A 23364-nucleotide genomic window follows, 5' to 3' on the forward strand; every position below is an offset into this window, starting at 1 on the left:
AGAGAAGAGTAACAGATCTGCACAACGTATTTTGAGTGATGTCTCATTTTTCTGTCACAAGTAGTGTGATATTTGGGAGATACCATCCCTACTTTCTTGTCCCCAGTCAAGAAGGAGCCAACACCAAGTAGTCCTGCAAAGCCCATAGTCTTATTCAAGTCCCAGGGAGGAGTAGCCAAGCTAAAGGAGCCCTGTGGAGTCAAACAGTACTTGTAACCATATTTTGAATATCTGCATAGTTTAAAGTTTGCATTGATTTGGATTGGGGGAATTTATTTTGTGATACCATGCCTAACTATCATTGAAAATCTGGTCCCGTAATGTTCTTCAGGTTTTTAGAATGGGTAGATTTCATGCTCTGTCACCTGGTTTTATTCCTATTTATATTGGAGGAGGAAGACAAGCTTTCCTACTTTCTCAACTTTGTATGACCTATTCCAAGAGAAGAAAATATTCTCTCAGAATCATCTAGCTAAACTGAAATCAAAATAATTACCTCAAAAGCATTTCTGCACAACCAAAATGTAGAATATTTATGTTTGGAAAAATATAAATACCAGAGTTCGCTCCACGGTAAAGACTGAAAGTAAAAGATATTTAATGAAGTACATGACATTGACATATTTATAAAGCTTGAGAGGACCTCAAAAGTTAGATGTTCCCCTTGAATCTGTACATAATTACAGTAGCTTTTTTTTTAACTCTCTCAAATTTGATTAGGGCTTCTTGATACAACATATTTTATTTATTTCCACCTAATTTCCTTCTTTGACAGGGTTAGTGGCCTAGTGGATGGGGAGAAGCTGTAGATATGTCTTGATTTAAGTAAGGCTTTCAAGTTCCATTTTCATAAGCAAATTAGAGAAATGTGGTCTATATGAAATTACTATAAGATGGGTGCACTTCTGGTTGAAAGACCATACTCAGAATAGTTATCAAAGGTTGGCTGTCAAACTAGGAGGATATATCTAGTGGGGTCGCACAGGGGTCTGTCCTTGGTCCAGTACTACTCAATATTTTCACTAGTGAATTGGATAATGAAGTGGTGAGTAGGCTGATAAATTTGTGTGACAAGCTGAGTGAGGTATTATATTTTATTGAACCAAATCCAGTTGATGAGAGACAAGTTCTCGAGATTTTTTTTTAAAGATATTATCCCACCCACCTTGTCTCTCTAATATCCTGGGACAAACTATAGAATCGTAAGACTGGAAGGGATCTCAAGAGGTCATCTAGTCCAATCCTCTGCACTCTTGGCAGGACTAAGTATTATCTAGACCATCCCTGACAGGTGTTTGTCTGACCTGCTCTTAAAAATCTCCAATGATGGAGATTCCACAACTTCCCTGAGCAATTTATTCCAGTGCTTAATCACCCAGCCAGTTAGGAAATTTTTTCTTATGTCCAACCTAAACCGCCCTTGCTGCAATTTAAGCTATTGCTTCTTGTCCTATTCTCAGAGGTTAAGGAGAACAATTTTTCTCCCTCCTCCTTGTAACAACCTTTTATGTACTTGAGAACTATTATCAGGTCCCCTCTGTCTTCTCTTCTGCTGACTAAACATACCCAATTTTTTCAGTCTTCCCTCAAAGTCATAGGACATGTTTTCTAGACCTTTAATCACCTTTTGCTCCTCTCTAGACTTTCTCCAGTTTTTCCACATCTTTTATGAAATGTGGCGCCCTGAACTGGACACAATGCCTAATCAGCATGGAGTAGAGTGGAAGAATTTCTCATTTCTTGCTTACAGCATTTCTGTTAATACGTCCCAGAATGATGCTTGCATATCTACCACAACTCTCTATATAAACTTTTCAGAAGATATCAAGCTGGGAGGGGTTGCAAGCACTTTGGACATTGGGATTAGAATTCAAAACAACCTTGATGAATTGGAGAACTGGTCTGAAATGAACAAAATGAAATTCAGTAAAGACAAGTACAAAGTACTACACTTAGAAAGGAAAATTAAATACACAACTACAAAATGGGAGCCTTAGGCAGTAGTACTGCTGAAAAGGATCTGGCAGTTATAGGGATCACAAACTGAATATGAATCAACAACATGATGGAGTTGTGAAAAAGCTAAATTCATTTTGGGATGTACTACCACGAGTGTTGTATGTAAGACACAGGAGGTAATTGTCCTGCTCTACTTGGCACCGGTGATGTCTCTGGTGGAGTACTGTGGCTGGTTCTGCAGGCCTTGCTTCAAGAAAGAATTGAACAACTTGGAAAGAGTCCAGTGAAGAGCTACAAAAATAATTAAAAAAAAAATTAGAAAACCTGACCTCTGAGGAAAGGTTAAAACAACTGGCACTATTTAGTACTGAGAAAAGAAGACTGAGGAGGGACCTGATAGGCTTCAAATATAGAATAGTAGAATCATACAAAGTTAGGGCTGAAAGGGACTTTGAGAAGTTATCAAGTCCAACACCTTATGTTGAGGTTGGTCCAAGAAAATCTAGACCATCATTGACAGGTGTTTGTCCAGATGTTCTTGAATCCATTTGGGTGAAGATTAGATTTCATAGTACTTGATAAGAAGGACTTCATGTAGGAAATAATAAATTATTCCTCATGAAAAAGGAAAGGAAATGGACACCTGAGATATAACTATATAATATTTTGTATACCTGTGTGATGTCCTTGCACAATATTTTAATCTTTAGTTCTGAAATATAGTTTTCCCATAAGACTGTATATGGGAAGTTGAGAAGGTCAAAAATGGCAAGGAAAAGCTGAATGACACCATGTGGGGGCAAGAAGAAGAGACTTCTTCAAGGAATAGAAAGATTGAAGCAGGTGGGGGGAAAATACAAAGCATGGCAAAAAAAAAAGTTGTAATTGTTTCTAATTTAAACTAGCCAAGTTAATGAACAGGCTGTTGGGATTCCACTGAAACCTCTTCTACTTGGCTCCCTGAGACCTTGGTTTGACTCCACTCTTGTCACTTGGGTTGTTTGCTAGCATTAGGGGGTGGGTATAGGGCATACGATAAATCCACATTTCAGAGTGGTAGCCATGTTAGTCTGTATCAGCAAAAACAACGAGGAGTCCTTGTGGCACCTTAGAGACTAACAAATTTATTTGGGCATAAGCTTTCGTGGGCTAAAACCCACTTCATCAGATGCATGGAGTGAAAAATTCAGTAAGCAAGTGAGTAAATAATTACAGTATTATAATACAGTAAGCAGTAGAGTAAGCTGTAATATTTATACTGTTTACTGTATTTTTCACTCCATGCATCTCATGAAGTGGGTTTTAGCCCACGAAAGCTTATGCCCAAATAAATTTGTTAGTCTCTAAGGTGCCACAAGGGCTCCTCGTTGATACATCCAGAGTTACACAGCAAACCTCTTCCTTTATATAACTTACACGTTATGTTGCATCACATGTTTTGGGATTGGCTTGGTTACTTTGTAGGACCAAGTCCCTGCACAGCATGCTCACTCTGTCCATACACTTTTTATGTACGACTTACTCTTTACCTCATCTTTATATTCCCAGTTTATCTTATCCATTGTTATATTGTCCACTGTAAATGGTTCCCTGGCTGTTCCACCTTGTCTTAGCTGGGGAATAAGGGGTAGTGGGAGAGCCAGCCACCCTTTCCTCTTTCAGACTTACAGTCTGAAAGAGCCAGATTTTTCACTACTCCTCTGGGAGTACTGTCTTCTCACTACATAGGTGGGTTGATTTGAGGCAGGGAATTCATTGTATGCCTATTTTAAAATATATTATAAAGGCAACCAGGAGATTTTCAATCCTCAATTGCTTTAAAATATATTTATAGGGCCTGTTTCCTCTGCTTTGAAATTCATGTTCATCCATGAGGTGGTAAATTAATCTATACATCTTTCATAAAACTTGTACCTACACACTCAGAAAAAGAAATATCTTTTGAAGAAATATCTTTTCTATGAAGCTTCGCAACTGTAATAACCACTATCCTCTGTGTGTTCATTTTGTCTTGTATTTTATTGTATTCTGACTGCTCACACCTTAATATGTAAGCTCTTCTGGGCACAAGCTGCTAAATATCTGGCACACATGATCTTTTGCACAGCTCAGTGTGTGTTGATATCACTGTATAAACAATATTAATAATGTCTTTACATTCCATGCATCACAAATAAATGGAACTCCCGTTTCTGAGTTTTTTTTAAGCAGGGAAATTAGGTAGAAACCATCTCAGACTACTACTTATCAGGATTTTATGCTTTCCATCTCTAAACTTTTCTCTAAAAATCACCCTATGCTTTGTGAAAAAGACTGTGCCTATGGTAGTGATCCACTATCCAAAACTAAACAAAACATTTCGTACACTGAGAGTCCAGTTTTTCCACTGCCTTCGCTCCTCGTGTAATCATTTGCACCTCTGCAAAATGCGAATAAACCACTACCAAGTCAGAATGGTACTGTTTTGTACTTAGTTTGCACAGGTATAAATAACTACCGAAGATGCCAAGGCAGTAGATATCAAGCATGATTTCTCTTCCTTTCTCCCCATATAACCCAGTTAAGATATACCTGGAGAGTGAATGGTGAGGGACTACAGTGTTCCATATATTGAGTAAGGGTGGGTGCTGCTGTTAGGTTTTTACCAATCTACATTATTCTCAAACACCTTTTGAGGTAAACCCACGTTAGACAATCTTAAAATTATTCTGTGTCTGCTGCTTTCTGAACCTGTACCTGTATGTATATTGCTTGGAAAAGTTATGGGTGTAGCACAGGATCTGAAAACCCTCCACCTGTCCCTCCTTATGATTGCATGACTAGCTAGCATTTAAGCCCCTAGCGCACAAGCTCAGAGAGTTAATTCATCTGAATAATAGTTTTTGTTAAACCTGATAATGTGTTAATAAAAGGTTATTTAAAAATATTTGTATAGTTCCTTAACAGCAGGAATTCTGTTGTTGCAGCACGCTATTTCACCTTGCTATGCTTTCCTCTGATATGTGGCTTCATTTACTTATGGAGTTTCCCCTTTCTTGTCTTTGGTTTCAGATGCGAGTGTCTCTCTGGTTTATGTGGTTTCCCCATGTGTGAGGCAGGCTCCATTCCCCAAATAGTCTCACGTGGAGACGGAACACCCGGCAAGTGCTGTGATGTCTTTGAATGTGTCAACGGTATGTGAAGTTATTATTGTACCTGGAGAGGATGATTTTATGTGTCTGGGGGAGGTGTGGGTGTTTGAACATGCTGTCCAGGGATTTGGAAAATAATTGCCTTAAGTATTGCTCAAGATAAAAACTCATCTGGAAACTTTGAAGATGCTGTAATGGAGCAAAATGACTATAGAAAGATGTCAGTTTCTTATCCTTTCAAACTCACTGCACTCCTTCCCCATCCCAAATTTGCTGGGATCTTTTAAATGTAGATTTAGCACACAATTTGAATTGACATTCAAGCTCTTCTTTGCCAGCATTAAATACTACACTTTATTAAAAAAAAAAAATAGGGGGTTTTGCTACTCACAATCCTAGATTTTGCAAGATGATTCTAAGGACAAATATGCTCTTTGAGCAGTTTGAAGAAACATTTTAAGAAACATATATTTCTAAAGCAGCTTAGACCAAGTCATTCTCATTCTTTGCAATTGCTAATGCTTTGAGAAGACATTGTTTGAGTAAGTTAAACATTTTATACTTGAGCGACTGTACTTCAGAATTGTTATAAATTATAAGTGGGAATGGACACTTTTCAATTGATGGTGGTGCTGTGGAAGAGGAGTGGGTCACAAGTTGGGGTGTATCTCAGGTGAATGCTAAAATGGGTATTGACACAGTGGTGTCTCTAAAAGTACGTTGTCCCATATTCATCTGCACATCTGGTATATACTTGGGACAGCCGTTATTTCTGAATTCTTGTGCCATGTACGCATACAAAAAAATGTTTTGAGTCGTTGCATGTTGCGATATTACAAACAGCTTAAATGTTGATTAAATAATTAAAATGTAGTGCTTGGCACATAATTAGCATCTTTACTCTGATAATAGTAGGGAAAGAGAATATATGAGATATAAAAGCTGGGTTTCTTTGTGTCAATGAAAAAGTTTACCATTGAAAGTAACTGATGATACAAAAAATCGCAACTGTTGGGGAAAAAACTGTATTGTCTGAAGTATTACATGGAACCTATCTAATTTATTTGCTGCCTCATACATACCTGTTGCAGAGTCACCTGGCTTACAGTTCCATAATCCTTAAAACAACTGTCTCATTTTTGAAAACCTGAGTACTTGATTTAACCATAAAGCAGTGTATGATTCATCATTCACTATAACACCTACATGACTAAGAAACATTGAGCCAGTTTCAGACATGTGTTCACTGGTTTAATTTATAGATTCTCTTACATAATCTCCTAAGGTTTTATAACATTTTGTGACTACCTTGGAAGTATTTATATCTAATATTCAATGTGTAAGAGAGTCTGAGTTGGTGCAACATATGTTCCATGGAGCTGGAAACTAGGTATAAGAAGGTGCAAGTTATTAGCAGCTGTTTCTGTTGCATCAGGTGTTCCTACTTTATTCTGACATGTATGTCCATTGTACTTGACTTCTCGAGAGAGGCAGGATTTTCTTTGGATGCTACTTTAAAATGTTTGTTGTGCTGCTCTCATGCAGTTGACAGTAGTCTTGGGATTGTACTATTACTTCCTTATTTGTATTATTGTCTTACTGTTTACCCTAAGATATTTGAAAGATTTGGCTCTTCTTTTTTCTTATCCCTCAGATTTACCCATTGCAGTCTCACCTTGGTAGGTTATTGAACTTTGGTTTTCACATACTATATTAGTGAAGGTTTAATTTACTTGAATCATCTTCTTATTAGCACTGGAGATGCACCTCTATCTACTACTTTATTTTGATAATTTAGCATCTGATTAGTGGGGTTCAGTCTGTTCTTATATGGTTTAATTAGAATTTGTTAGCCTGCTTGCACACATTCTTCTACTATATCTTGACTGGATAGTATGATTGCTAAAAAAATTATATAAAATCCCAGTTTACTGAAAAATTTTAAAGTTCATAGCACTGTGGGCCTTTGTCTAAGTCAACCTCATCGCAAAACATCTGCTCAGAGAAGGTGGCTTTAAGGAAGTAGAAGTCAACTTCAGTGAGCTGGAGAATTACTTTGCTAAGGGAACAAAATTACTATGTAGCAGCATATCTCATATATGGCCCACTGTCATGAAGGGAGGGGAACAGAAAGTGAGTCACCCAGGGCAGGAGCAGATGGAACAGGAGCCACCAAGGAAAGAAAGAGATGAGGTCTGAGGGGAAGTAGCTGCTGGAGGAGTGGAGAGGAAAGAGAAATTTTCCAGTGGAAGAGAAAACACAGAAGTGGTGAAAATAGTCTTGTCAAGCAAAGCTGGTGTAATTGTTTGACAGGGTTACAAGCTTGTTTTAGAAGGGTAACTGCTCTAGATGTAATATACTTTGGTAGGGCATTTCACTTAGTACTGCATGACATTCTGATTAAAAAATTAGCATTATACAATATCAATAAAACATGCATTAAAGGGTCAAGAACTGACTAGATAATTGATAGCTCTCTATAAGTGGTTGTCAGTGAGGAATCCTCACTGAAATGGGGTGTTTTTAGTGTGGTCCAGAGGGATCAGTTTTAGGCTTATCACTATTGAACATTTTATTAATGATCTGGAAGTAAATATAAAATCACTGCTGATTAAAATTTGTGGATGACACAAAGACTGGTGGAGTTGTAAATAATGACAGAGCACTCACACAGAATGATCTTGATCGCTTCATAAGCTGTGCCCATTCAAATAAAATGCTTTTTAATATAGCCACATGTAAGATCATACATCTCAGGACAAAGAATGCATGCCGTGCCAACAGAATGGAGGATTGTATCCTGAAAAACAGTGATTTCATCATAACTCAACATGAGGTCCCAGTGTTATAAATTGCCCAGTGTGGCAAAAATTAAATAAAACAAAACAAACTAACCAAACAGCAACAAAAATGTGATTCTTGGATGTACAAATAGGGGAGCTGATTTTACCCATGTAAGGCGTTTGTGAAACTGAGACTTGACGATTGCATGCAATTCTGGTGCCCACGTGTTAAAAATCATTTGAAAAATTAGATAGGGTATGGAAAAGATCGATGCAGGGGCTGGAGGAAATACATTGCAGTGAGAGAATTAAAAAGCTCAATCTTTTTATCTTATTAAAAAGAAGATTGAGAGGAGACTTAATTATAGTGTAGCATTAACCCCACAGGGAAAAAATACCAGGTAGCAGAAGACTCTATAATGTCGCAGAGAAAGGTATAACAAGAACTCATGAGAAGCTGAAGCCAGACAAATTTAAATTAGAAATAAAGAGCAAATGTGTAAAAGTGAGGGTGATTAAACATTGGAACAAACTACCAAGGGAGCTGGTAGATTTTCCATCTCTTGATGTCTTCAGATCAAGATATCTTTATGTATCTTTTAGTCAAACACAAGTTATTGGGCTCAATAGAGGTAGCTGGATGAAATTCTCTGGCTTACGTTATGTAGGAGGTCAGATTGGATGATATAATGGTTCCTTCTGACCTTAAAATCTATAAAAGCTATCATGGAGTTTCAAGTATGGCAAGTGGGACATAAGTAGAGTTCAGTCACTGTATTTTTCCCCATTTCATTTCACCAGTTGGTGGTAGCATGTGGGGAGAGGAAAGAACAAATACTGAACTTGTCAACAGTGCACATAAAAAATTCTGTATCACAACTTGCAGTATGTTGACCTTGTGAGTTGTCCCAATGCTCTAGGAATCTGAAAAGGCTATGAGCGCACATGGACAGCAGAAGGTTTTCTTCATGATACTGCTGTGTCTTAGTGATCACTAATAGCCTGTGTACTATTGAAGCAATCCAGCCTTCTCTAGTATCTACTCCAAGCATGTGCTAATGCGACTGATTTGAAACTTTCATCTCACTGGGGAGTAGAGGGAGGCTCCCCTTAATCAAAATGAATGGTATCTGGTGTCTCAAAGCTGCTGTGAGTGTGAGAATATGGCCAATAATGAGAAGATACCTAGTGCTAAGAATAGGCAAGATGAGTATAATGTGGAAGGCATAATCCAATATGAAGACACTGTTCATGGTGTGCACTGCATTGTTTATCAGACGGTGTTTTTTTTTGTTATAACCACTTAGGCGAGCAGTAAATACCACCAATTTGGTCAACTTAATTGATGCTACACACATACCTACGCGCACACACACACATAGACATAATAAGCTTTCAAATGATATTTTAAGATGAGGCATTAGTGGATATTTGCATTTGTTTTTCTTAGTCATTAAACTGTTATTTCAAGACCTAAAATTGGATTTCTTTGTGATCTCAGTGTCTCACATCAACAATCTAACGGGTAAATCAAAATATAACTTTCTATAGGTATCATTGAACTATAATAGTGCTGGTGACATTTCTAGTCAACATCATTATCATCATGTTGTTCATCATTATGATCTCTGTCGAGAGTGAGTGGGTTACCACAGTGTTCATTGCTTTTGGCATGTGTACAGCTTTATGCAGGGAAGATTGTTCTGACTACAGACATGGTTGTGCAATGATCCCTACTGGTACAGGCACAGATGAGGTCTTGTACAAGCTCAGATGCCAATGGGCCCTAGAAAAATACAGGAACTAGTTCATCATCACGTTTTTCCATCCATGTTGCAATGGTGATCCAATATCTGGTGTACCTATGTGCTAAGATATCCTAATCTTTGTTTGCCAAGATGCTCTTTTGACATGCTCTTCAAAACTGTCCTCACATGGTGGGAGTCTGGCTAGTGACTTGTGCTTTTTGATGACTAGATTGAGGGCCAAGCAATTCAGGTTTCTGTGGGTGTCTCTTCTTTCTTCCTCTGATCATATAGCACTGCTACCAACTTACTTGCTGCAGAAAATTCGGCTTGTCTGTCAGTGTCTCCCAATTTGGCAAGATCTCTGAAGCAGTAAATTCCCTTTGTTTTCACAACATTGAACACATCTTTTTTCCAATACCAAATAAGGATGGCACAAAGTCACATAATGTTAATGCTTGTACAGCAGGAAATAAGTTGCAGAAGGCAGGAGTGAGTACTCACAAATTGTATGCTCAGGTATGTAGCGGCACTTGTCAGTTGTGTTGGTAAAGGTGCCTGTTTCATTCCACATGTTCCATTTTTGGAAAGTAATGAATAGCAAGGACCCAAACATCTGTGTCAGGTGACCTAATTATTATAGTGCCTTTGACACTAAGGGACCCAAATGCCATATTGGCACATACAGTATGCAGAAGCATCCTTGTCTGCTTACTTTTGAGTACTGTACAAGTCTTGGGCTTCTTCCAAATTTCCTACTAGTGATGGACTTTGCTACTTCACCATTGGAAAAGCCTACAGCAAGGAGTGTTTGTGTTGGATGTGCTCCTACACTCTTAGGTGCATTTTGAACCACATATTCAAAGAAGAATTTTAGAAGTGCCTGCTTGTTGGATGCCACATTTAAAAACTATTTCCATGGAGACACAGGCCTTCCACCAATCAGCTGGTATTTCTTGCATCTAGACTTAGATCCAGTCTGGTACTTTTTCTGCAGGATTCAGTTACTGTTGTCATATCTGTCAAAGACTTCAATTACAGAATTAGCTTTGCATCAGATCCTTCTAGGATCTGCCTCAAGTACTCGGTAGCCGATTCATCAAAGGTGAGGAATTTGTCTCCAGACATCATTTGTATGACAACCACAGCATCTGTGGTGTACACTGTGCTTTCTTTGTTCCATGCACTAGCTCAAAGATTCTTTCAGACTGACCTTCCAGCTGATACCCTAATTCAGTCTTTCATCAGCCTGGAAGAGGGACATAGGCACAGCTCCACTTGGGTGACTAAGAACAGTTGCCATTGAAATGTCATGTCAACATCTTTCTAAGTACAGGGCTCTGTGGAAAACAATTTCTGGACTGATAGCTGCTATGACTGTCGCTCCCTTGCCAGAGTTAAATTTGGTGGTTTTGGCCATGTCAGCAAATGTTTTGATGACAGATTTCTTGCCTGGGCTGAAGAAGCTACGCGTCCCATCAGAATGAAGAGCACATCTGACAAATCTTTCCATTTGTTCTTTACCAAAATCTGCAATTTTCAGTGGAAACTCTTGTACATCTGATGCTATATGCAGTCCAGTAGATAGGTTGAGAAGCACCTCCAGATGTGATTCGGGGCCAAATGAGTTTATCATATTATTGATGACATGGTTTGTAAAAGTTGTAACATCTTCCTCTTTGATGCAGAGGCAAGGACTTGATTGTGGACTTTTTCTTCATTACTTTTTTTGTAGGCCACTCTTTTTTGTCATAGCTTTTGCGTTTTCCTAATGTGAAGGTGTGTATTGTCATCTCTAACGCTAATACTGACCTGTGCATAAATGTCACTGAATTAAAAAATGAGTTTATCAAATGTTTTAAAGGCTAATACTGCATGCATAGGTATTTACAAATTAAAACCTTCCAGCAGGCAGACCAGATGCTACATTGTATGTACAAAAGCTTACAAATGGAGAAGCATTATATTAGGAATTCATGTATACTCCTATCTCCTCACTGTGCACTACAAAGTATAGACAATCTACTGTTTACTGGTGCACAATCTTCAGTTTGAGACTGATCTAGTCAGCAAATTTCAGTTGAAAATATAGAAAACTATTATCACTTTTGAGTAAGACTATATTTTAGTCACAGGTATTTTCAGTAAAAGTCATGCACAGGTCATAGGCAATCAACAAAAATTCACGGCCTGTGACCTGTCCATCATTTTTACTACAAATACCAGTGAATAAAACTTGTGGGGGCTGCCAGGGGGCCCCCCAGGTAGTGGCGGAGGGTGGCCCAGTTGCTTGGGGGAGGGGCTGCCGGGGGGGGCTGGGGTAGGGTTTCTGCCCTGGCCGATTGGGGGGGGGGGGCGGGACCTCCCCGGTGCTGGGTGGGGAGGGGTTAGCAGGCCTGGTATGCTCCCTACCTGTCTCTGCACCTTCCCCCCCTCCCTCCCCCGGCCCAGCAGCAGCAGAGTTTGGGTGTGGTAGGGGATTGGGGCATGGGATGGAGTGAGATGGTCTCTGGGTGGCACTTACCTGGGGATCTCCCTGTTAGCAGCGACATACCCTTGTTGGCTGGATTTTTCCCTACATCCCTTGCTCAGCTGCTGAGTGGAGGCATGGCTAGGCAGCTCTGTGGGCTGCCTCCTCTTGTAGGCACCACCCCCATAGCTCCCATTGGCCAGGAACCGTGGCCAATGGGAGCTGTGAAGCCAGTGCTCTGGGCGGAGGCAGCCCATGGAGCTGCCTGGCCAAGCTTCTGCCTAGCAGCTGAGCAAGGGGGATGTCACCGCTTCCGGGGAGACCCCCAGGTAAACGTTGCTAGAGCCTGCCTCACCCTGTCCGGTGCCCCCAACCCCCTGCCCCCTCCCACACCCAAACTCCTCTGTGGTGTAGGGATGCGGTGGCCCGAGACTGCCCCAGCAGCAGCAGGTGTGCCTGGCGCAGGGGCTGCCTGAGCTGCCCCTGTGCCGGGCGCACCGGCTGCTGCAGAAGTCACAGAGGTCACGGAATCCATGACTTCCGTGACCTCTGTGACAAACTCGCAGTCTTATTATGAGATACTTTGACGATTAAGAATGTGATGTGAAAACATTTCATTTTAGTATATTGCAAAATGTTGATAGTCACCTTTTTGCCTTATGCTAAACTGCTTCATCATTTATGAAAAAAATATTTCCTTATGCAAAACAATAAAAATCTTTTTAATACATTGTTGTTTGGTAGCTATAATCAACAAGCACCACATTAAGTTGTAGAAATTTAAACAGTAAAAACTAGTGTTTCTGGAAACTACAAAAAATGACACTTTCTCATTTTGGTACTATTGTTTCACCTTGCCTACAGCCTTACATCTCCACATCATACTTCATTTAAATGTACATAAAATAAGCTTTCAAATGATAAATGATCTGGGCGTGTACGTAGGGTGGGTACATTAAACTCCAAGAAATATGGCTCTGTTTGGAGAATTGCCACATGCCTAAATAGTGTCTGTCTTTGCTCTGTGAATATTTTTTTGTGAATTTAATTTAGGTATGATTTGGAGGGCCTGTGGTCACAAAGGTGTTGTGCCTTTCTTTTGTCAGCTGGATCTGATTCTGCCTTAGCTATGCTGCTTTCATTGTGGGGGATAATCTGCTAGTCATAGTTCTTCGCAAATATTTATAGCAGTCTAGATTTTGTTTTGTCACCTCACAAGAACTAGACTAATAAAGCAGCTGTTTTTGGCTTAACATACTTAGGGGGGTATGGCCTTATTTTTCCCCATAATGTTCATGCTGTTATTTCTTTATGTACTATAATAATAGATAATTGAAAAGTACTTTCTTACGACAGAAATAACTCCTGATTCCTGTTGAGGATCAGGATGAGTACTACTTAACTCTAATGCTGTAACTGGTGCTACTGGATCATGTTGTTTTCATGTTCCGTGTTTGGTCTTCATGTAGTAGACCTCTTTGTTGTTTTTGGGTTCAAATTACAGCAAATACTTAAGTTAGCAAGTGGTTAGAGCCACATGACAGCAGGATTCTTAAGAAAAGAGAACATTTGTCTTGGAGATAGCATGGTGCTTTTCTAACGACTGTGTGTTTGTAATGTTGTCATCATCATCAACATCCATGGGTATATGTAGAGGTCAGTAAATGTTCTGTGTAAAACTGGTATATTAATTGGGAGCATATTATAGAATGTTTTCTAAAATGTTGTACTGTAGTGGTTAAGATAATTCAGTATATGTGTTATACAAAGAATAATCTCAGTGGAATATGGCTCTTCTCCCTCCTCAAAGCCTTTTACTTAAGTGATCAGAACTCATTCTTTGAAGGTGGTAAGTGTCAAGCTCAAGCTGATGTGTCCGTATAAAGTTCCCCTGCCCTGGATCATTCACCAAGAATGCTGTGTCTTGGCTTTTCCAAGGTATTCCCTGAGCTCTGTCAACCCGAGTGACCTCCACCAATTTCAACTTCCCCAGAGGTTCTGAAGATTGACTATCAAATGCTGGAGATATATTGGTTCCATTCTGTTCAAGGCTTTGTAAATGAGGACCTTGAATATGCCCTAGAATTACTGACAAACATTTCAGAGTACAAAGCAACAGAGAGATGTGATGATCTTGTCTTCCCTGTTTAGCAGGTAGGCTGCTGCATGCTGTACCAACCTTAATTTTTCGGTGGTCTTTTGGCTAAACCATAGATAATGAATATTACAGTAGCCTGGAGGTGACAGAAGCATGGATTGCAGTGACTTTGTCTGTGGTGAGAGGAAATGGAACAGATTCTTAGCTACTCTAGATCTGTGAAGGCATTTTTTGCCTCCTGGAAGTTTAATGATTAGTCTAGCAGTTTGTTTAGCTGAAAGTGCTTGGTGCTGTAACAGACCCAAATCAAAGACCATCTGCCCTGAAGAGTTTACAGTCTACAAAGTAGACCTAGAAAAAACAGTAGACACTAGAAATTCTAGATAAAAATAACTTCATAAGTTTAAAAAAAACATGAAAATCAAATATTCCCTCTCCTAGTTCCCAGTGTATTATAGCGGAGCACCAGATCCACTGTAGTTAAGGTTGAACATTGCTTTTTATTTGAAGTTGAACTCTTAAGTGCTCTATAATCTGCATGTTTACTCAGATTGTCTTGAAATTGTTGTACCTTATGAGGGTTCTGGGTAGTTTTCATGGCATGAATTTGGGGTCATTTGAGCAAGGGGTTCCGAAGATACAAACCTATTAAAAAACGCATTTTACAAAATTGACTAATTTTTCTAGTCCACATCTGGAGCTGAGAATACAACTCTGATCCACCCCAAACTGATCTCAGTTGTTAAGGATTTATCTGAGGTAGTGAATTGCACCTACTGCCCCTTTGTCAGGTTTAGTTTGGAGAAGTTACTACAGGGTAAGTTAGGAACTTACTGTCAGTAGCTGCAGCCAGAGAGAATAAAATGTTCATGTGCAGCAGGATTAGGGCTCTTTGGAAGCAAGAGGGATTCCAGGCAGCCTGTTCTCTCAGTGATTTGCTGTCTCAAGGGGACACTGCTGTGACTGTTGAACCTTGGGTTTGTGTGATTAGACAGTTGACAACCTTAACACTCTTGCCCCGCCCCTTCTTCAAAGCCTTCCCCGCTCACTCCATCCCCCTTCCCTCTGTCGCTCACTCTCCCCCACCTTCACTCACTTTCTCTAGGCTAGGCTAGGAGGTTGGGGAGCGGGAGGGGTGCAAGTTTTGGGAGGGAGTTTGAGTGCAGGAAGAGGCTCAAGTCTGGGGCAGGGGGCTGGGGTGTGGGAGGGGATGAGGGGTGCGGGCTACGGCCAGCCGGTTCTTACCTCAGGTGGCTCCCAGGTGGCGGTGCAGTGGGGCTAAGGCAGGCTCCCTGCCTGCCCTGGCGTCACTCCTGGAAGTGGCCAGCACGTCCCTGCAGCCAATGGGAGCTGTGGAGTTGGCGCTCAGTGCGCGGGCAGCGTGCAGAGACCCCTGCCCCCCAGGGGCTGCAGGGATGTGCTGTCTGCTTCCAGGAGTGGCATTGGGCCAGGGCAGGCAGGGAGCCTGCCTTAGCCCTGCTGTGCCGCCAGACTTTTAGCGGCCTAAAACTCCTGATTTGGCTTCAGTAGCCTCTGGGAAATGGAGCCCGATTCCGGGAGACTCATGGCACAACTGGGAGGGTTGGCAACCCTAGTTGAACATGAGCTGTGCCTGTCATTCTGAGTTTGAGCCCTGTCTTTGGCAGAAATCTGATAATGATTGGTGAGCATGTGCTCAGTTCCCACTGTGTTTTTGTAGTATCTGTCAGGGTAGAGTCCTAGATTTGTGGTGTTGGCATGCTGGAGCATCTCTCAAAGAGGGCAGAGCAAAGGTTGAGATATAGGGGTGTTATGTACCTTAACTTTGCATCCTGGTTTTCAGGTGTGTAAGTTTAGCCATGCTCCACATTCTGGAATGGCATAAGCTACCACTGGGCAAGTGTAATTCTGTGTTAATGACCTTTTTAGGCATGTAATATGGGAACACCTTAGTTCAGGGATGCTTTATAAATGAATTATAGCCTCAATCCTTGAAATCATTCAGGAGGTGTTTAACTTTACTGTTCTGAATAGGCCAATTGGCTTTATTTAAAAACCTGTGTAAATGTTAGCAGGATTGGAGCCTATTGCCAAGAATTTCAAAAGGGACTAGTGATTTTGGGTGCCTCAGTTTTTGGGTGCTCAATCTTGTGATACTTTAAAACAGTTTGATTCTCAGAGGCTGACTGTTTGGCAAGTTTCATAATTAGGCCTGCTCTCAGTTGGCTACCCAAAACCACTTATTACTTTTGAAAATCCTGGTCTGTATTTTATCCAAGACAAATGGCTTTGTTTTAACAATGTTACATATTTAATAATTTAATATAATATTATAATTTAATAACTCAAATGTTAAGATTCACACAGGTTTATTTGAGTTATAGAGTGCCTATCACCTAATAGATAGGTACTCCTAAAATTAGCAGACATACCATTGTGGAGCTGTAACATTCCATTTATCCTGCATGAAGAGGATGTTGTCTTCACCAGGGCTCAGTATTATTCAATGGAATTTACTCGGTAGGGCTAGAAATTCCTGTGCAGAACAGATGGAATTGTAGTGCTCAAAGACAATAATGTGCATAAAGTTACCAAAAAAGCAAAGCATTGCAGGACCACCTCTGCTCTCTACAAAAATCTGGAAGCAAGGAGATGGCAGTGGCATGCTTGTGGGAGAGTTATTTTAAGGAAAAATGTACAAAAGACAAAAATATATTCCCTAGTTTGTCCAAAGCCTAAGATTTGGGGGGAGGGGGAAGCATGTAGTAGCATGATACAGCAGAGTCTGTGTCCATAAAAGAGTTAGTCTGTGAGAGAGACTTTGGCTGAACTATTATTCTCTTTGAAAAACTGTGAAAATCAGCTGGGATTTTTCAGAATGTCAATTCTAGAACAGCAGAGGAAGGAGATATATACACACACACACTTTCTCCTCCTTAAATGGTAACTTGAGGGGGAAGGGAAGGAGAGGTTTTTATTTCCTTTGGAGTTCTCTAAAGAGAGAGGGAGAGAGAAAAAGTTCCCAAATCTAAGGACCACAAATTTCAATTTAACTTAAAGCAAGATATATTTGATTCAGAAAATACAGAGAAAATCAAAAGTAAATAAAAGTTAAGTAGGATAAAACATGATGAATAGAGAGTAACAATTTAGCTAGCCAGACCTAATCTTAAATTTGCAGTCTATTGATTGAGCAGGCTTATAAATCAAGACTTATGTTGCTCCTGCCAGTTATACATTGTCATCCCCGCCTCCATTTCCAGATCCAAAGACTCTCTTCTAGCTACTCCATACAGAGCTTGTGAAGTCAAGTATTGAGTTTTAATTAGCATGCTAAACTTTGCAAGGCCTCACACTAAACAGCTTCATATAGTTCACATTGACTGTACGTTTCCTTATTTAGACTTTGGGTTGTAGTGAGCATATAATGATATTCTTGTTTCCATCAGAATTTTTCAGTGTATTGTCACCTTTCCACCTCACCATTGTTAGGAAAAGTATTTTCAAGGGTTTGTTATTTTCTGACCATAGGTGGCTGCCTTATTTTTTCTCAGCCAGAACTACTGGCTGGCAAGACTTATTATCTATAATATATAATAGGTAAATCATTCACTATTATTTATATATCCAGTACAGTTAGCCTTGGATTGCAATTTAGACAGTCATGCTGGCCCAATACCATCTGCTTATGGCTCTTCCTGAGTGTTATAGTCTCTTTATTTATTCAGAGCACATCTCACCTCCTCGCCGCATGTAGCCCTCTGTACATTGCCTACTGCATCAAGGGTGAAGTGTCCCATATCCTTGAACACACTCTGCTCTGTCCCCTGATGCCATCACTTCCATCTGCCATTGCTACCTTGTTGAACATCCTCATTGTTTGTTTTTCTGAGTTCTTAAGCATTGTAAAAATGTGTATTATTAAAAGTCTGTCTCCAAAACCAAACTCTCCTTGCCTAACTTCAGCCCACAAAACAGAATTGCCCAATTGGGCTGATGTACCTCATCTGGTACAGGTAGCGCTCTAATGGTTTTATGAACTTAGCTCGAACTGAACACTTCCATTACGTTTTTCTTTTTCTATTTTTTATTAAACATAAAGGAAAAAATTTTAACAGTGATCTCTGTAATGTTAAAACAGAATGTGTGACAATCTAATGTGCTGATCTGTTACTATAATTCATATAAAAGCATACGAGGTTACTCTTAAAGTTTTATGCTTGGTTGCAAGTTTGATGAAGCTGAGATAAGTATTGCTTTTTGGTGTCTGTTATAGATGGAAGAAAACATTATGGAGTATTGGAGTGCATTAATCAGTGGTATTGTAGGCATTGTGGAGGTCTTATTTCTGTGCTCGTAATGTTTCGGATGGATAAGGTGTGTCCTGATGCAATCTTAACATCGCTAAATGTAATTTTCATTTCTTAATTATACTATGTATGCTTGTGTTCATAATATGTATATATGTGTCTTGCTATATATATAAACATATTTTTAAAAGGGGAAACGGTGTGTGTGTATATATGGCAAACATAAAAAAAGGATTTTGCTTAGACTTTCAGAAAATACTTATAGGCTGAAACAACACATGGGAAGTCACTGCCTGAAATGAGAACTTTTGCGAATGTTAATAGCATAGTGAAAACTGGATTTATTATTAAAGTTGCAATTCTATAATCCAGTGCCCTTAAAATTCTACATGTCCTTCTAGAACGGAGTGATTTTGTGTCTTTTTGTTTTTGTTTTTACTAGCGTTTACTGTTTGATAAAATTCACCTGCACTACATGGTGAATTCTAAGTCTAACTACAGTGGTTTCCATTAAAATAGTTATACTTAATATTTGTAAGTAATTAGCTTACTCTTTTCTAAGTGTAAGGAATGGTGTAAATACCATGGTACCATAAACTAGGCAAGAGGCGAAACTGTAAATACTTTCACGGGGACCACTGTATAAAGCCTTTGCTACTGTAAAAGGTATAGAAAAGCAATATTTGGAATATGCAGAGACCAGGATATTAAGTTAGGGACTCTAGCGTGATGACATAGGCTTCCCCCAATACCAACTTGGCAGTATGCAAAACAAGAAATAAAGAGGGGAAGAAGCCATTTTGTTATAAAATACTATATGTAAATGGTAGAACACCAAATCTTAGTTGTAAGTTCCCCTTCCTCTCTTCCATTCCCTTTGACAGATTTCTATTTTTCCCATAATCCTTCATTTTTCAACTCTCTTTATACTGTAAATCCCTCAGGATGGGTTAGGGGCTGTTTCTTTAATATGTGTGTAAAGCACCATACGTTTATGGTGCTTAATACATTTTTATTAGCAGTAATAGTAATATTGCATCTGTAAATTACAGTTTTGTTTTAGACCAAGCCTTTGTTTCATTTTTGTGGATAAATCTTTAGCAGATACAGAACTAAATGACTTACAGGTAGCTTCAACAATTGTCATCATAGGGAGTATACAGTATGACCAACAGTGATAACGCAGTTGTCTGTATTCCACATAGCTTTTTATTTGTGTGGATATGCTTGCAAGTCAACTAAAACGTATAGTATTATGATCTTCAAAATTGCTAAGGGCTAATGCCCCAAGCATATATCACATTCATGTTTCTTCACTCACTGAATAGCAGAGTAGTTGTACATACAAAGAACACACAGTATGCTTTTCAGTACTATTGTTTATATCAACATACAATTTTAAGTAGGGTTGTCAAGCGATTAAAAAATTAATCATGATTAATTGCATGATTAATTGAACTGTTAATAGAATACAATTTATTTAAATATTTTGGATGTTTTCTACATTTTCAAATATATTGATTTTCAATTATAACACAGAATACAAAATATACAGTGCTCACTTTATACTTATTTTTTATTACAAATATTTGCACTGTAAAAAACAAAAGAAATAGTATTTTCAATTCACCTAATATAAGTAGTGCAATCTCTTTATCATAAAAGTTGAACTTACAAAATTCAAATTATGTACAAAAAATAACTGCATTCAAAAATAAAACGTAAAACTTTAGAGCCTCCAAGTCCACTCAGTCCTACTTCAGCCAATCGCTCAGACAGTCTCGCAAGATAGTTACGTGACAGATGTACTAAAGATTCATATGTCCCATCATGCTTCAACTACCATTCCAGAAGTTATGCATCCATGCTGATGACGGGTTGTCATAAAAATAAAGGGAAGGGTAACCACCTTTCTGTATACAGTGCTGTAAAATCCCTCCTGGCCAGAGGCAAAACCCTTTCACCTGTAAAGGGTTAAGAAGCTAAGATAACCTCGCTGGCACCTGACCAAAATGACCAATGAGGAGACAAGATGCTTTCAAATCTGGAGTGGGGGGAAACAAAGGGTCTGTCTGTGTGATGCTTTTGCCGGGAACAGATCAGGAATGCGGTCTCAGAACTTCTGTTAGTAAGTAATCTAGCTAGAAATGCATTAGATTTCCTTTTGTTTAATGAAAAAAGAAAAGGAGTACTTGTGGCACCTTAGAGACTAACCAATTTATTTGAGCATGAGCTTTCAAGAGCTACAGCTCACTTCATCGGATGCAAACAACATCTTCTGTATTTTCCACAGTATGCATCCGATGAAGTGAGCTGTAGCTCACGAAAGCTCATGCTCAAATAAATTGGTTAGTCTCTAAGGTGCCACAAGTACTCCTTTTCTTTTTGCAAATACAGACTAACACGGCTGTTACTCTGAAACCTTTTGTTTAATGGCTGGTAAAATACGCTGTGCTGAATGGAATGTATATTCCTGTTCTTGTGTCTTTTTGTAACTTAAGGTTTTGCCTATTGGGATTCTCTATGTTTTGAATCTGAATACCCTGTAAGGTATTTACCATCCTGATTTTACAGAGGTGATTCTTTTATCTTTTCTTTAATTAAAATTCTTCTTTTAAGAACCTGATAGATTTTTCATTGTTCTTAAGATCCAAGAGTTTCGGTCTGTGTTCACCTGTACGAATTGGTGAGGATTTTTATCAAGCCTTCCCCAGGAAAGGGGGTGTAGGGCTTGGAGGGATATTTTGGGGGAAGACGTCTCCAAGTGGGCTCTTTCCCTGTTCTTTGTTTAAAACGCTTGGTGGTGGCAGCATAGGGTTCAAGGACAAAGCAAAGTTTGTACCTTGGGGAAGTTTTTAACCTAAGCTGGTAAGAATAAGCTTAGGGAATCTATCATGCAGGTCCCCACATCTGTACCCTAGAGTTCAGAGTGGGGAAAGAACCTTGACACGGGTTCTCCTCAATAACGATCCAAAGCAGAGCGGACCGATACATGTTCATTTTCATCATCTGAGTCAGATACCACCAGCAGAAGGTTGATTTTCTTTTTTTTGGTGGTTTGGTTTCTGTAGTTTTCACATACGAATGTTGCTCTTTAAGACTTCTGAAAGCATGCTCCACACCTCGTCCCTCTCAGATTTTGGACAGCACTTCAGATTCTTAAACCTTGGGTTGAGTGCTATAGCTATTTTTAGAAATCTGACATTGATACCTTCTTTGCATTTTGTCAAATCTACAGTCACAGTGTTCGTAAATCAAACAATATGTGCTGGGTCATCATCTGAGACTGCTATAACATGAAATATATGGCAGAATGCAGGTAAAACAGCAGGGGACATACAGTTCTCCCCCAAGGAGTTCAGTCACAAATGTAATTAACGTACTGTTTTTTTAACAAACATCATCAGCATGGAAGCATGTCCTCCAGAATGGTGTCTTTAGAATGAAGGGGTATATGAATGTTTAGCATATCTGACACATAAATACCTTACAATGCCAACTACAAAAGTGCCATGCTAATGCCTGTTCTCACTTTCAGGTGACATTGTAAATAAGAAGCATGCAGCAGTATGTCCCGTAAATGTAAACAAACTTGTTTGTCTTAGCAATTGGCTGAACAAGAAGTAGGACTGAGTGGACTTGTAGGCGCTAAAGTTTTACATTGTTTTGTTTTTGAGTTAAGTTATGTAACAAAAAAAATCTACATTTGTAAGTTACACTTTTATGATAGAGATTGCACGATTGTACTTGTATGAGATTAATTGAAAAATACTATTTCTTTTGTTTTTTACAGTGCAAATATTTGAAATAAAAATTACTATAAAGTGAGCACTGTACATTTGGTATTCTGTGTTGTAAATGAAATAAATATATTTGAAAATGTAGAAAAACATCCAAAAATATTTTGTAAATTTCAATTGGTATTCTATTGTTTAACAGTGCGATTAATCACAGTTAATTTTTTTGAGTTAAGTGTGTGAATTAACTGCGATTAATCGACAGCCCTAATTTTAAGTTAATCAGCTTCCTTCCTTTTTATTTTAATTAAGGTTCATATTAATTGCAGCAGTTTCTTCCAGGAGTCTGATATGATCTATCCTGCTGCATAGTGAAGGAATTCTGTCATTGGAGGTTGTTGGGATCCTGTAACCTTTAATCATTTTAACAACAGACAGCTGTCTTGAGTTTCACTTCCCTTCTGCTGGCTGGGAGCCCATTGATACTGCTACAGAAAGTTCCAAAACTTGTCTATAAACAGACACTGAAACTCCTCGTATAGCTAAAGTTACTGTGCAAAATGACTGCCTAGTGAGGATATGGATTGCAAACTAAATGCATCTCTAATCTTTTCCATGGCCTTAATCAAAGATAGCCATCAGCTAAGGACAGCTTGAGAAATCTCAGTAATTCAGATCTCATTGTGGGCTGGTGCAGCCTACTGCTCAAAACAAGGTAATGACTGACACTGACCATTTGCATGAATGTTTAATTAATGTGGAATACAGTTGCTCCTAATATGGAGTGATACTCATATCATAGACAACAACTGCAGCAGGTTAGGTAAGGCAAGGCCAAGTAGGAAACAAATAAACCCAGAAGTATGTGGTACAAATAATTGAAGGAAAAAAGAACTTCCTGCAGATAGTCTGCTAAATTAAATGAAAAAAGGCAGCCGAGGTTCAAAAGGCAATTCAAAATCCTCTTTGCAGTCAGAGTCTGTAAAAGAAAATTGCAAACACTTTTCGTAGCCAGGGTTTTTCCTTTCCACTGAGTGGCTCTGGCTTCTACGTCAATTCTGCCTGTAGTAGGAGATTCTCAAGAGCTCACTTCTCTTTCAGGACCTGATCCAACCCCCTATAAAATCAATGCAAAGATGCCCATTGACATCC

At 39.2% G+C, this 23364-nt stretch overlaps 1 protein-coding gene across 7 annotated transcripts in view; it reads left to right on the top strand.

Annotated features, from left to right (window-relative positions):
• CRIM1 (cysteine rich transmembrane BMP regulator 1) overlaps positions 1-23364 on the top strand; it is a 307580-nt gene that overhangs the window by 140902 nt on the left and 143314 nt on the right. For 6 of the 7 annotated variants that reach the window (XM_075126992.1, XM_075126987.1, XM_048843698.2 and 3 more), the window contains one exon: positions 5011-5132. The exons of the other annotated variant lie outside the window; for it this stretch is intronic. In XM_075126992.1, coding sequence (XP_074983093.1) covers positions 5011-5132 — 122 coding nt within the window. The remainder of the gene's footprint in view (positions 1-5010; positions 5133-23364) is intronic. 7 annotated transcript variants of the gene reach the window in all.

Source organism: Caretta caretta, chromosome 3 (genome assembly GCF_965140235.1).
Source record: "Caretta caretta isolate rCarCar2 chromosome 3, rCarCar1.hap1, whole genome shotgun sequence".
In the NCBI taxonomy this organism is placed as follows: Eukaryota; Metazoa; Chordata; order Testudines; family Cheloniidae; genus Caretta; species Caretta caretta.